Here is a 15,928-nt window from a genome sequence, read left to right as displayed (position 1 = left end):
TAAAATCTCAGTGCGCACTTCTACTTGCCCAGAACAGAAAAAAAGAAAAACGCGATACGCCGAATTAATAAGCGAATGTTGTGAGAAGGAGGCCGAAACAAAGCCGAATCGTCCCGAATTGACATTTCTCCCGTTTGGCTGGTTCTTCCTCGAAATCGGGAGTGTTAGTTTTGACAATAAACCAATTATTGGTCAATATATTGATTGTGTAATGTCATTTTGAAAATATTGATTCTGTGGAATTCAAATGTGATTGAGGTATTGACGCAGTCTCGTCAATATTTTTATTGACAATATTCTTGTCCCGTGCAGGGTTCGCTTAAGACAAGACGAGACAACTGGCTTCTTATTTGTTTATTATTGCTTTTTTGCGCCCTGTTGAATTAGGCAATCCATGAGACGTTTCTGATCAGCTGATTATTTTTTGTTTACTTTTTCTGACGATACTCCGAGGGGTGCGACGTCCGACAATATCGTTGATTCGATCAAACATCAACCGAATCGGACTAACGAAAGACGTTTGTCGGACGAGTTTTTCTGTTCGCAGGAGTAGACTTGTTGACAGAACCCACCGCTGAATTGTCAATCAAACATCTAATGGATTGCCTAATAATTGACTTATCCAGCTGCGTTGGTATTGAGCCGTTTTGACGTTTGAATTGAGAGGAAACCAAATCGTTTACACGGCAAAATATGAGGAAACCAAACAGCTTCTGGGCTTAAGGCGGTAGTATAAAAATGCGAGATCCCAGTGTGCGTATTTTAAACGTCAGATACCTCAATTGATGACAGTTGACTGTATGAGGCTAGCGATCGTGGCAGTGCAGCCAATTTTTTTTCATGTTTAGATATGTTGCTATAACACCCCGTTTTATTAACAAACATTTCATAATAAATAAACTAATAAATTAAATATTCTGTCGTAATACAACATGTTTCTAGCCTGTATAAAATTATTTCAGAGTGGGTAAAATAAGCGCCGAATATTTCATAACCGAAAGAATGAAAACACCTGTTTTGTCATTTTCTTGGAGTATGTTGACTGTTTCACTAGCGGGATTGAATAAATTAGAATACGGATAGTGTTGCGACCGCAAGAACATAACTAACATTCATGATTCTTTTCGATTGACCCTTCCGCCATCTTGCCATGTAAACGACTCGTTACAGATCAGTCTGCAGATACACACTTATTTATTCAACAGATTAACATAAAAACGTAGGATTACTAGATAATGACTCGACATCTCTATATTTTGATTTCTTTTTATACATAGGTCAGTGACATTCCAACTATACACAAGAACAGTCAATGTCTAGGGGCAGATCACTCTAAGAATGTATAACAAATTTGCATCAAATTAGAAAAAATGCATTTAATTTCCATTTTTGCATCAGCTTTGTACTCCCTCGCAGAAAAGTTTGTTTAACAAACGTCCTACGCTGATCCACTTTGTTCGACATTTTGTTAAATGTAGAGCTAGTTTTTCTGTAGGGTTTTGACGTCTTACACGCAACGCAAACAACATTGCACGCAACGCAAAAACATTGCACGCAACGCAAAATACATTATGAATTTCTATTTTGATGGAAATAAATGCATTTAATTTCGCTGATTTTTAAAAATGCATCACAAGTGATCTGCCCCTAGGTCAATGTTCTCCTTCAAATAGAATTCGAAGAGATGTTACTTGATATGAATGCTATTGACAGGTCGGAAGGTAACTAATATAAAAACGATAAAGAAATTATTGAAATGCTGGACCTGAGACCGCGCCAGCGTTATCAAACAACAAATTTCAGTGATAATACTTGGAGAAACTTCATTTGAGATTTTACCTTTTTTCCCATGAAATATTGGCCTGATGCTTGTAACGCAACAGTGCTTATCGGAATTTGCGGCTTTCATTAAGAAATACCACCCGGAGGACATGTTCTCTGGCCAGGCTAGATCTGGACTTGGCACATTACGCGATGCAGTCACTGGAGAAGATGGAGTGTTTGAGCTTCCGAGCTATCTCCAAGAATAATTACAGGGAATGTGAACAGATTCATTAACACTGCAACAACCAGTCGTTCAAACTACGAATGTCTCCAAATTAACGTTCAGTAAATACGGGAAGCTGTGTATAATCAAGAATTAAAAATCAGATGTGTTGATTAAGTACTATAAAATCAGTTTATTCGTAAGTAACATTTTCTCCGACAAGCGCCTCTAATTTCGATAGATGCCCATAAAGGCATAAAAGTCGCATAAGCATTTAAAAATGATTTATCTGTTGTAAAATATTCTAAGTCATCTATGAAGCACAATGTATAGTTTAACCACTGAGAACTGACATACAAGTATAGTTTTTAACCTGTGTATGAAATAAAACTGTCGCTTTGAAATGACAAAAGCAAGTAGCAACTTGCCACTGGCCGGCGCTTCGATCGGCCAGCAATCGCTATACGGGACTTGTGTGCAAACTTGGATACAATGGTGACTCACGCATGCGAACCTGTATGTGATGGTGATTTTCAACGTATTTTCACTGAAATGTTTACACAGGTTTTTCGGGAAACTTTGTTCTAGCTTATATGTTCTATTCTCTGTGATTTAACCTACCAGCTTTGTTCAGAAAATATGTAGGTAAATTCCAAAAAAACTGCTGTCTCATCTAAAAGTTTCAATGAAAATATAAATTTTGATCAGCGGTTTTCTCGGCCTCCTGTCTTTATTTGTAGGACTTTTAATATGTTTTTAAACATATGCGTGTCTAAATCAGGTCACACAGGCCACATTTGTACAGTGTTGACTTCGAGTGAACTGCCGCCATGTGACGGTTGAGGTTATCGCGAAAACGAAGTCTTTTTCCGCACACTTCACACTTGTACTTGTTTTAGTTCTTTGCTTTCGTGAACAATCTTGTGGCTATTGAGGTTCCGCTTATCGCGAAATCCCTTTCCACATACATCACATTTGTGTGGCCATTTGCCTGTGTGAATATTCATGTGTCTTCTGAGGTTCGACATTTCCCGAAATTCTCTGCCACACACTTGACATATGTGCGATTTTTCATTTGTGTGAATTTTCTGATGGTTTTTAAAGACATCCTTTGTACGAAATTCTTTCCCACACACATCACATTTGTGCGGTTTATTGCCTGCGTGAATGTTTATGTGTCTTCTGAGATTCGACATTTCGCGAAATTCTTTTCCACACACATCACATATGTGCGATTTTTCGTTTGTGTGAATTTTCTGATGGATTTTAAGGACAGCCTTTGTACGAAATTCTTTCCCACACACATCACATCGGTGCGGTTTCTCATTTGTGTGAACTGTCCAGTGACATTTAAGGTCGTAGAAAAATTTGAACTTCTTATCACACACTTTACATTGGTAACTTTTATGATCTGTGTGCACAAATTCATGTGTTTTGAGTTGACAGAGCAGACGAAAGCTTTTCTCACACATTTCACACTTGAAAGGTTTCTCATCTGAATGAGTAAGCATGTGCCTTTTTAATGCTTTCGGCGTACAATATCCTTTTCCACACGATGAACATTTATATGATCGTTCATATAAGTGAGTTTGCTTATGATCATTAAGCTTACTAATTATACTATATGCTTTCTCACACATGTCACATTTGTGAATTCTCACATTATGAGATAGCATGTGAACTTTTAGCTTTCTGAGCGTATCATATTCCTTTCCACATATCTCACATGCTGTGCTAATTACCCTGAATGATTCGTGTTTGACGCACTTAGAAAGTTCATTCTTGAGCCTGTAATCTCCCTTGTGAAGCACAAGATCCCAGAGCATGGAAAAGCTTTCCCCGCACAACTCACAGTTGAAAGGTGCCTCACTCGAATGACTTTTTGAGTGCCGTTTCAGCTGGTGGCGCGAATGAAATGGCTTTCCACACAATTCACATTTGAATGGCTTATCGGTCGTGTGACATTTCTTGTGTTCATTGAGATTGCTAATTGTGGCATATGCCTTCTCACACAGATCACATTTGAAAGGTTTTCCTTTGTGATATTTCATATGATCTCTGATTTGGACGAGCTTACAATAACGCCTTCCACACAAATCACAAATGTAAGGGTTTTCATCTTCATAGGTACTAGGACCACTGTTTGAATGTTCATCTTTCGTGTGATCCAATTGATGATCATCAAGCAGGGAGATAAATGGGAATTTTTCGTCACAAACATCCACTTCTTGCGTTTCAGATTTTAGCTCAGTCAATGAATCTATTATTTCGATTTCTTCTATTTTTATCGGAATAGGGGCGTTGAATCCGACGGGTTCTCCTAAATTGTTCTCCTTATTAGTATTTTTAGGTAGCGTATCTATTATTTCTATTTCCTTTACTTTTACTTGCATTGAGGTATTCAATTCAACGGGTTCTTTTAGTATGCTGTCCCTGTTAGTTTTTTCGGGCAATATAACTAACTTTTCAATTTCTTCTACTTTCTGAATAGAGCTACTGACTTCGACGGGTTCTCCTAGTTTATTCTCCTCATTAGATTTTGGATTTTGCTGCTCCATGATCGTGCAGTTGATACCTAAAATGTTCAACAAACTTCAGTGAGATCTCTGCCTTCTGTCAAAAAAATGCGGACGAACATGGTCAGGCGATTTAAAAAGTTTGACGTTTGACTAAACTCGCCTATGCTAATTGCCCCTAGGAACAAATGCAATTTGCGAATGCGATTTAAAGGCAATTTCAATATTTAGACAAATTTTCTGGCGGCAGAAATGGACTTGGTTGTTTTTTGCGTTTTTCAAACATGGCGGCTCATGTTTGGCATAAGCTTAAAATTGTTTTTTGGACAATTGGTGTGTTTTTACTTGTATTTTGTTTGTCTAGTGCACTTCATTTAGCCAACGAATGTAGAAAATTGTGGAATCGTGTGTAAGTATAGTAGAACAAGATCTCTGACCTTAAGTCTTGATGAACGTCAGATTGTGATAAGTTTTGGTGTGCAATACCAATTTCACCTTTGATTCTTCATATAAGTTGGTGGTGATTACCTAGTATACTGGTAAGTATATGTGAGTAGATAATGAATCCGAAAATAAGCATTATTTTTAATTTTCATATTAGGCAATTAAAGGCGATTAAATGGCGCGTTCCGTGGGCAATTTGGGGGCGATTTAAGGGCGGGTTGGGCGGCGCAAAAATGACGGCGGCTAATCGCCTAAATGTTGCATTTGAAATATCCCCCTAATTGCCAGCAATTTGCTGGCAAATTGAAGGGCAATTAGCGCATCCGAGTTGGCAAATAGCTTCTCCTTTAGACAGCAACTTGCCCTTTTTGACTGGGGTCTGGAGATTTAAACAGTTTGACGTTTTACTCGCCTGTTCTAATTGCCCCTAGGAACAAATGCAATTTGCGAATGCGATTTAAAGGCAATTTCAACACTTACAAATTTTCTGGCGGCTGAAATGGACTTGGTTGTTTTGACATTAAAAATGTCTTACTCCACTATCTGGGGCTAGGTGTCATTCTAAAATCTAAACTATCTCCCATGTAACGAAACTATGTAAGATTTGCACGCTTATAACTCCGATATTACTAGATGGATTTTAATCATTCATACACCAACCGATTCAGAAACACCTAACTTAAATATTGGTAATAATTTAATATCTCCCCAATAAAAGACGACTTTTAAAAATTAGTAAAATTAAAAAGTTCACGAAAAACGGGAAAATTACCATTCGTGATGCAGATTTCTCAGACACAGCCGTCATTAGAGGGTAGGTTAGTCGCTCAATCACACACGAAAAGTCATAAATAGAAGCAACGCATGTCCGTTTAAATCAGTTGTTGCTCTTATCCCATACGAGCAACATCTCGTACACACTCGCACTCGCACCTAAGTGACTAAACCATATACGGTTAGTTTATAAATAGAGGTGACGCGAACCCGTTTGAATCAGTTTTTGTTCTTATGTCGAACGGGTAAGATCATGGCTGCAGCGTCTGGGCACTACAATAAGCGGTAGACGCTATGCATTTTCGGCAGCGGTGGCCGTGTGCGGATTTTTCGGGTACCAGCACGGTATCACAGAATGATTTGCAAAGTGGGTGGGTGGGGTGGTTTGGATTTAATTCAATACGGTGTGTGCTGCTTAAGAGTGTTGCGTTTGAAAAAAATGTATTTATTTTTATGCATGCGTGTGCATTGTAACTTGTTAATCCATGTTTACGGCGCTTTGTAGCTGCGTAGGGTAAAGAGCCTATTGGTTTTCATGTTTCATATTTCGGTTATATGTTTTTTATGAGTAAGGCATCTGACAACGTGCTTCTGTAGTTATTGCACTGTTAAGCAGCGTAGTATTTTATATAGGAGAATACACTCAGGTTTTTTTACGCGGATTTTGAAATTTACGCGGTTTTCATTAACGCGTTTTTTTAAATTAACGCGGTTTTCATTTACACGGCCTGTATCCCCTGCGTGAAAAATCTGAGTGTAATTGCATCGGAAACAATCACATTTCCAGCAGAACTTTTTGTTTTCTAATTTCAAACACTTTTATTTCGTACTGCACGCAACGGAAAATTTTAAAACAGAACTTACCGTCTTAGCAGCAGTTTAAGCGGGTGTTCTTTTTCGATTCAAATTCAAGCCATGTCTTAAGCGTTATTGGACTTAAAATTGTTTTCCCAGTTTATCCAGTCAGAATATCAATCCTACCCTATGTATTTAAAACACAGTTCTAATTGCGTTTTAAAGTATACAACAAATAGAACGGTTGGGTATACTAATTTAAATTTTTAAATAAATCTGTTTTAAATTATGAAACAAACCGCTGTACTGAAGATATAATTATGTCAGTCCTATTACCACATAAAACACCTATATCACATAAAACGCTGCAGAATTGGTTTAATAATACAATGATTACACTACAGAGTTATAACACGTTTTAATAATTAGCAACAAGAAAAATGTCACCAAGATAGCATAAAAACCCGCTTTAACTGGTAGTGCGAACGTTGCATAACAATGTAATTTATCAAATAATTTCATTTTTTCCACCACTAATCGATCAAGAAATACTTAAACTTAAGATTGTTTACTTAAGTTTATTAGTCCATTATTGAAAATTTAAATGGAAAATGAAATTTCATATTTCATGAAAAATCTGTATATTTCCGTTGGCGGGCGTGGGCTTCCTCATCACAGCTCTCAATATGGAACTTTTCTGTTGAATATATTTTCTGGACAGACCAGCCTATTTTTACTAAATGTATCAGCCAAATAATGCCAATCACCTAGTGAGATACTTGATTAATTAATAGATTACCGTTAAAAGACCTTCAATAAATTATGTTTTGATGGGGAGGGTATATAGGAAATTGTAACATATGAAAACAGGCGAGTGAACAAGAACGTGAGTCGATATGTGTGATAGATAAAATTCATTTGCACGCTCTTGAAAAAAGCTGCATTTTTAATGTCACCGTGGTCGTGTCCTGTACACAACCCTTTAATTTTTTGCGTTTTTCAAACATGGCGGTTCATGTTTGGCTTAAGCTTAAAATCATTTTTTTAAACAATTGGCGTGTTCTCGCTTGTATTTTGTTTGTCTAGTGAACTTCGCTTAGCCAACGAATGTGGGAAATTGTGGAATCGTACGTAAGTATAGTGGAACAAGATCTCTGACCTAAAGTCTTATGTCGTTTTTGCTTGAAGCGGAACTGAGTTAGTTTCTAACCCCAACTGCTGTCAAAATGTATCAACTAACAGCGGTTGGGGTTAGAACCTGACTCAGTTTCGGGGTCAACCGAAAACGCCATTAATGAACATCAGATTGTGGCAAGTTTTGGTGTACAATACAGTCGTGATTCGCAAGTTGGGCCATACCTCTGTCCAACTAACAAATTTGATTCGTTAGTTGGACCGACTGGTAGATGTCAAAAACTCTCCAAAGGAGATGTTAGTAGTGTCATTGCATCTGTTCACATCTCTAATAATTGTCAGATTGATTGGTTTTTAGTTGGGCAGTAGTGGTCCAACTAGCGGAGGTCCAACTAAAAAGCGGTCCAGTTAACAAGTGTCCAACCAGCGAATCACGACTGTACCAATTTCAACATTGATTCTTCCTATAGTTTGGTGGTGATTACCTAGTATACTGATAAGTTTATGTGAGTAGATAATGTATCCGAAAATAAGTATTATTTGTAATTTTCATATTGGTCAATTAAGCGCGATTAAATGGCGCTTTCCGTGACGATTTAAGGGCGAGTAGGGCGTCAAGAAAATGACGGCGGCTAATCGCCCAAATGTCGCATTTGAAATAGCCTTCTAATTGCCAGCAATTTGCTGGCAAATTGAAGGGCAATTAGCGCATCCGAGTTGGCAAATAGCCCCCCGTTAGCCAGCAACTTGCCCTTTTTGACAGGGAGTTTTTCATTGAAAAACACCGGGGCAGTGGATTGCACTGGTGTTGCATTTTCTAGCAGAAGAGCAGGCCACTAGACGTGTTTCATTCCCACTTCTGCTATAAAGCGCAAAACCAGCGCAATCCACTGCCCCGGTGTTTCAAAGAAAAGCCCCATTAGATGCTGTCGATTGAACTAAAGGTTGACATTCGAAAATAAAAATTTACATCACTGGTTCCAATTATAAACACTCATAGTAATAGACTCGCGGATGTAAAAACCGCAAAACTGGCAACTAGAAAAACAAGCGCGTTAAACTGGCATCACCCAAAAATGTGCAAGCTCGAACGTGCTCGACTGTATTCGATCACCTTTTTTTATTAAAATAATTTTTCAAGTGGTTCAATATGTGAATCAAAAGAGAAGTTATACGTTTGATACTGAGCAACAAGAAATTAATGTGGTTTTCGTTTGAAGCGAAACTGAGTCAGTTCCCAACCCCAACTGCTGTCAAAATGTATGAACTGACAGCAGTTGGGGTTAGAACCTGACTCAGTTTCAGGTTCAAGCGAAATCGCCATAAGAAAAGTAAAAAAAAATCCAGTTTCTTTAAAAACACAAATTTGATGAAAAAGAGCATAAGTAAAATGTTTTTTATTCTTTTATATAGAAAACAATAAATATCTTTCTAAATAACATTGTAAAATACTAACACGAACATGAAAAGTGAAGCCTACTGTGAATAACAAAATAATTTTTTTTATATAAAATCGCAGTACTTGTTCTGCTTATTTGCATTGTATGACGTCATGCTCGTTTGGCTCCGAATTTTGACAGTTTGTTTGGCTCGATAAAAGTACCTTCGCTGGTCTATTACCCAGTTAAGCTCAGCCGGAAATGAACCGGAATTCTGGCTGGTTCCAGTTCGTATTCTGACTCCAGTGACACAACCGATTCTAGTTAGAATCGGTTGTGTCACTGTAGCCCGTGGACGAACTGGAACCAGCCAGAATTCCAGTTCATTTCCGGTTGAACTTTACTGGGTACTATGAGTGTCTATAGTTCCAATGAAAAAATTAGAAGTTCGGCAATATTCATTCAGCAGTTAAAATGGTTTTTCTATGTAGCTCTTAGATATTGAAAAGTACGGACACTTATTTCAAAACTAAAAGAAACTTACTTGAATTTATATTCCGACGAGATCGCTGAGTTAGCCGCTATCGATCAGGTGCTGCTGATTTCGAGTAAGTTTTCACTTCTTTCTTAGTACTTCCGTCAAATCTTGCAAGAATCCGATCCACTTCGAATATGTACCTACAAAAATTCAGGAATAATATTATTGATAAATACTACGGAACATGATGACATCAGAGAAAAATTATAGTTCAGCGAGTTTGTTTATAAGGTGTTAGAACTTAAGCCGAGTCAAAGTTTCTCGTACTGTGGTGGAATCAAAAATTGTTTAAGACTAATGGTAGGTAATGTCAACGATACTCTCGCGAGGTTGACGTAGGACTATTTGTTGCATTACCAAAACGTTGGTTTCGTGCTATAGTGCAATACTCGGAATTTGAGAAGGCTTATAATAGGCGGGTGAGATCTTTTAAGCGATGCTTATGCTGAAGAATTTATAAGTCTATTTTACATTGAAATTTACTGTAAAAACGTTAAAGTTTGTTGTTTTTGTATTGTAGCATAACACTAAAACTTACTAGAAATTATTGTAAAATGACTGTACTGTCACAGTGAAAATCATGGTTTTGTTACTGTACATTTCTATTCGGGCTGTGAGCGATTTCAACGTAGAATCGCCAATTGTAGTTCACTAGTTGAAATTTATACCTCTCTCTTCTTGGGGTAGATTAAAGAAAATGAGTATTTGTGACTATGTATTAACGACTGTCATTTGCATACGCTAAATCATCGGTTGGAATAAGTTCCAACGTGAAATGCTCGAATTTAGGAAAATTTTCAAGATTTTATTTTGTATGCGTCGAAGCCTCAGTCTGTGTCCTAGCACAACCCCTCCATAAGGGTACTACATACTCGATGGTAGGGTAGATTATTTGTTTGTTCCATCTGATTATTGAGGCTCAGCGACTGTGACAGGGCTCAACCTCCTGGTAGAGTTGGGATGTCGGAGATGTACAGAATGAGACCAAGGATGCTTGGGGAACACCTGCGGGGACGCTAAATTAATCTGAAAGTATATTACGCAAAGACCCAGAATCAAGGGGTGAGTCGCTTAGCACAAATCAAATGATCGTGTATTACTGTGAATCGTAATTTTATATCGTGTTATGGTAGGTGATACAGTGTGTATGGCACACTGTTCTAAGCGACTCACCCCTTGCCCAGAATGCTTTATCTTGATATTTTATGATGATCTTGATCAGAATCATCGGGAAATTGTATATATGTAACTTTAACACCAGTCCATAATAACACATTATCAAACGCTTTTTCGATGTCATGTCTAAGATCACCATTGCTGTCATCTGGAACTGTGACTTGTTCCGCTGGATGATGTTGGTAACTCTAGTGAGTTGATGGTTGGTTGATCTTCCTATGCGGAACCCAAACGGTTCCTCAAGGAAAACACCATGTTCATTAGCGAAAGAAAGTATTCGGCTTTGGATTGATTTCTCAAACAACTTGGAGAGGGCGGATAGTAAGCTAATGAGTCGATAGCTTTTAGAAACAGAAGGATCTTTCCCTGGTTCCAGCTCTGGAATAACTTTTGCTAACTTCCAAACTGAAGAGAAGTAACTAATCTTTCTGCACCGCTTGAATATTTTAGCTATAAAAGCATGAGCTGAGGCTCAAATGCTTTAGCTCGATGTTAAAAGTATCGTCGAAACCGGGGACCTTCATGTTTCGGAATGGTTTAGCAAATGTCATTAGCTCATCTGCAGACTCTCTGATCAAACTGTCAGATTGATCAATTTCAGCCACGCCCTCAGCGACGGCCCTTTCATGTAGACTAACTGTGTCAAACCCCCAATTTATAAGAACACACAAACTGTTGCCCTAGCGCATTAGCCTTTTCGACAGGTGTTATAAGAATCTACATTCACAGACGAGACTAGCGGAGGTAGATAACGGCTTCAAATGGGTAGTGATAGTGGATACAGAGCGAAAATAAGTTCATTACACTATAACATATTAAATTGAGTAAAATATCCTCTTTTCCACTTGTTCGCCATTTTCATTATACCACATTGAAATCACAAAAAAATCAAACAATTTTACACACCTAGCAACTACGTTAATTTATGTTTTAAGCTGGTGAGGCCAATTATTACGTTAAACTTTAAAGTGGCACATTTAAATGGGCATATTTTTGTCACATTAACACGATTTTCGCCCAAAATAATATACAAATAAATCTCATCACACGTGTATACTTAATTTTGGAGCTCACTGTATGTTTGATATGAAGAAATTAACTGATTTCTAATTTTCTAATCTTCTAGGTAATTTCAGTTTACCAATTGAGCGGATACAATATTTCGATGACGTCAGCGCATGTTGCTTCGGGATTATTCACCTGTCTTGTGTCACTAATACAGACAAACCACTTATTTAGCCAAACCTTTTGAATTTATGTCATTGGAAACTGACTGTTTCGATATCGATCGAAAATGGCATTAGCCTCTAGTAAAAACGACTTAGCTCAGCAAAAATTATGTAAAAGAACAATTCAGCACAATATTTACCTTTATATAGAGATACACTACATAATTCTTCAAGCTATTCGTTGTTTTTAGGAAACAAAGATTCCACTTAAAGCCTTTACAGGTACAGCACACGGAACACACGTCTTCACCGCATTCACTGACTCCAACTTTTACGATGTTTACCGACCAAGCCCAAAGTTATTCTGTGTACCGCCACCGCGGTATGCTTAATCGTGCACGCTCATTCAAAACTACTCAAAATTTGAGTTCCCACTACTCAATTTGAAAAACTCGGGCAAGCTGTCAAAAAGTGAGTATCGATTTGAGTAGAATTAACTTAACTCTTGAGTAAACTTTAAATTATCAAGCATTTGAGTGAAATAAAAAACTTACTGGTGCACGAAGCGCGACGTCAAGAAATGGAAATAATTCAAATGTTTATTTAACAAAAAAAAATCGACGAAGAGTCATTAAGAAAACTAAAAAGTAAGTTTCTCACGGACTGTTTTAAAATAATTATCGTTGTTGTATGTTAACATACCTTATTATTTTTAGCTCCATTAGCAAGAGCTTCGAGTTACCAGTAATGTAATTAGAAAAAGGACTCCGGAGTAGATTTCTAGGCATCGCATTAAGGACGATTTAGACGATACATCAGCTTTCATCAACGTCAACGAAACGTTACCGTTCCGTCAGGATAAGTTATATGCAGTTAAATGGAGGCATTCACACACAACATCAACGGCACGTAACGTTTTGACGCACGGCACGTGTGAACGGGTACAAGAGAATAGTATTAAACTTATCCTGATTGAAAGGTGACGTTCCGTTGACGTTGACGAAAGCTGATGTATCGTCTGAATCGTCCTTTAACGTCTAGAGATACAAGTAAGTTGAATTTAAAATACTGATGAATGCATTTGTTACTATTATTGAAAATACGGAACGATTATTTTTCATATTTGGTACTCAAATTTGACATTTTCGTCCCGAACTCAAAACTGAGTAATCGAAGACAACTCATTTTTTGGCCATGTGAACTTTTTTTGAAATTGAGTCACTCACTTTTGAGTTATTTTCAACGAGCGTGTGTGTTATTTTGGTTTCCCTCTAGGATACCCAGTAAAGCTCAGCCGGAATTGAACTGGAATTCTGGCTGGTTCCAGTTCGTACACGGGCTCGTGACACAACCGATTCTAACTAGAATCGGTTGTGTCACTGGAGCCGGAATACGAACTGGAACCAGCTAGAATTCCGGTTCATTTCCGGCTGAGCTTAACTGGGTAGGATCCGCCAGCTCTATCCCCTGTTTTTGAACCAGTTCGTGATTGGTGTAAAGTGACACTAGCAGACGTTCGGCTTAAAAACTGAAGATACAAAAGGGCTGCTTGGAAGTGTTGTCGGATATTGATATAAGACACCCTAGTATAAAACATAAAACGACGATTGTGTACTGTTCTTTTTTTGTTTTTCGAGATTTCGTGCGTCTAATTTACATAAGCGTGCCATATGCGGCCCGACTTGTCAACTTTGATTTTTCCAGAAACGTGAAATTGGTTTATATAGAATATTTTAATCTGAACAAATTAAGTTTTGTACACAATCGAAACAAAACTAATATTTTGTGAACATTGGTCAGGAGTATAGACACTCATAGTAATAGACCAGCGAAGGTACTTTTATCGAGCCAAACGAACTGTCAAAATCCGGAGCCAAACGAGCATGACGTCATTCAATGCAAACAAGCAGAACAAGTATTGCGATTTTAGTTAAAAAAATATATTTTGTTATTCACAGTAGGCTTCACTTTTCGTGTTCGTATTAGTATTTCACAATGTTATTTAGAAAGATATTTATTGTGTTCAATATAACTACACAAAAAGCATTTTACTTATGCTCTTTTTCATCAACTTTGTGTTTCTGAAGAAATTGGATTTGTTTCTTTCTTTTCTCAATTTCTTGTTGCTCAGTACCAAACATATAACTTCTCTTTTGATTCATATTGAACCACTTGAAAAATCATTTTGATAAAAACAGATGATCGAATATAGTCGAGCACGTTCGAGCTTGCACATTTTTGGGTGATGCCAGTTTAACATGCTTGTTTTTCTAGTTGCCAGTTTTGCGATTTTTATATCCGCGAGTCTATTACTATGAGTGTTTATATTCAGGAGGGTGTGTGTCATTTTCAACAGGGATTAGCAAAATATTAGGCAATCCATGAGACGTTTCTGATCAGCTGATTATTTCTTGTTTACTTATTCTGACGTTACTCCGAGGGGTGCGACGTCCGACAATATCGTTGACTCGATCCAACATCAAACGAATCGGACTAACAAAGTTATTTGTCGGACGAGTTTTTCTGTTCGCAGGAGTAGACTTGATGACAGAACCCACCGCTGAATTGTCAAACAAACGTCTAATGGATTGCCTAATAAGAAGAGGTGTAGAAAGAAGCCAGCTGGCGGATCCTATCCTAGGTTTCCCTCTAAGAACGGTTGGTTTCAAAATCGGCCAATGAAGGACGTTCGTTGGACCAATTTGGACGTCCATATAACCGTTCAACAAACGTCCATCGTTGGACCCGTGTTGAAGGATTTTGAAACAATTTTTTGGACGTGTCAGTGGGATTTGTGATAGGCAGCGATGCCAGATGTGAACACATGTCTTCATTTTGAAAACATTTGAAAGGTTTTGAAGACGGGTTTTTCATTTTGAAGACAATTTTTTTCGGATGTCTTGAATGATTTCTGGCAGAATTCTAGCTCAATATCAAAAACCGATTCAGAATTCTGGTCGGTGAAGAAAAATGAAGACATTTTTTATGAAATGTGGACATTTGAAAAATATACCTGGTATCCTTGGTTATAGGGGGAAATTATTGTCAGAAGCAGGGTGGCCAGATCTACCGGATTTATCGATTTTGGTCTTCCCTACCGATTCACAGACGACCAAGGGAAAACTTCCGATATTTTCTTATCCCTACCGAAAACTACCGATTTTTATTGATTTTGGACACATCCTACATCAACATTCATTTTTGAGTTGGATTTGGTCTGAGATCTGTGTTTTTAGTGTTTTACAATTCTATGTCAACACTACGTTCTTGAGATAACAACCCGGCATACCGATAAACTTTTAGTAACTTTACCGATATTAAGGAATTCCATCCGGCCACCCTGGTCAGAAGATCACGGGTCACAGGCAAGTTAAAAAACTACCTTACGTAATGGCGATTTCGCTTGAACCCGAAACTGAGTCAGGTTGTAACCCCAACCGCTGTCAGTTCATACATTTTGACAGCAGTTGGGGTTAGAAACTACGTCAGTTTCGCTTCAAACAAAAACCACATAAGTTAAATCCACCTAGTTTTACAGTAAGCGGCAAGCTACGCTGATAAAATAAAGTCCCCATTAATGCGTAGAAAACTACGCATTTTCAATAAAAGTGAAATAACCCATTAAATAAGCGTTTGTACCCATAAATGAGTACCAGGGATACCAGGTATCTCTTTCAAATGTCTTCACATTTTATAAAAAATGTCTTCATTTGTCTTCAATGTCCAGGATTCTGACTCGGTTATTGATTTTGAGCCAGAGATCTGCCAGAAATCAGTTAGACAACCGACTAAATTCGTCTTCAAAATAAAAAAAAGCACGTCTTCACAACATTTTAAATGTCTTCGAAATGAAGATCAATCTTCAAATCTGGCATCTCTGATGAGTACAGACCTTGTACGTCAACCTGGGTATGTTTCACCCATTATTTTTCGCAGAACTGTTACAAGAAAATGCGTAAAAATACCCATTCCATATCAATATTTGAATAGGGCTAATAAGATTTGTAAACAAACTT

General features: G+C 37.7%; 1 protein-coding gene across 3 annotated transcripts in view; it reads right to left on the bottom strand.

Annotated features, from left to right (window-relative positions):
* LOC131692228 (zinc finger protein OZF-like) overlaps positions 1-12,342 on the bottom strand; it is a 28,773-nt gene extending 16,431 nt beyond the window's left edge. Inside the window, exons 1-3 of one of the 3 annotated variants that reach the window (XM_058979143.1) lie at positions 12,113-12,331; positions 9,574-9,707; positions 1,965-4,562 (exon numbers count right to left, since the gene is read on the bottom strand). In XM_058979143.1, coding sequence (XP_058835126.1) covers positions 2,866-4,545 — 1,680 coding nt within the window. In that variant the 5' untranslated portion in view covers positions 4,546-4,562; positions 9,574-9,707; positions 12,113-12,331 and the 3' untranslated portion in view covers positions 1,965-2,865. Of the gene's footprint in view, positions 1-1,964; positions 4,563-9,573; positions 9,708-12,112 lie in introns of those variants that run through there. The other 2 variants (XM_058979144.1, XM_058979145.1) reach the window with 2 other exon arrangements.
* Between the last annotated feature and the right edge of the window lie 3,586 nt (positions 12,343-15,928).

This window comes from Topomyia yanbarensis, chromosome 3 (genome assembly GCF_030247195.1).
Source record: "Topomyia yanbarensis strain Yona2022 chromosome 3, ASM3024719v1, whole genome shotgun sequence".
In the NCBI taxonomy this organism is placed as follows: Eukaryota; Metazoa; Arthropoda; class Insecta; order Diptera; family Culicidae; genus Topomyia; species Topomyia yanbarensis.
The sequence above is the reverse complement of the archived record's forward strand: the minus strand, read 5'-3'. Positions and strand labels throughout refer to the sequence as shown.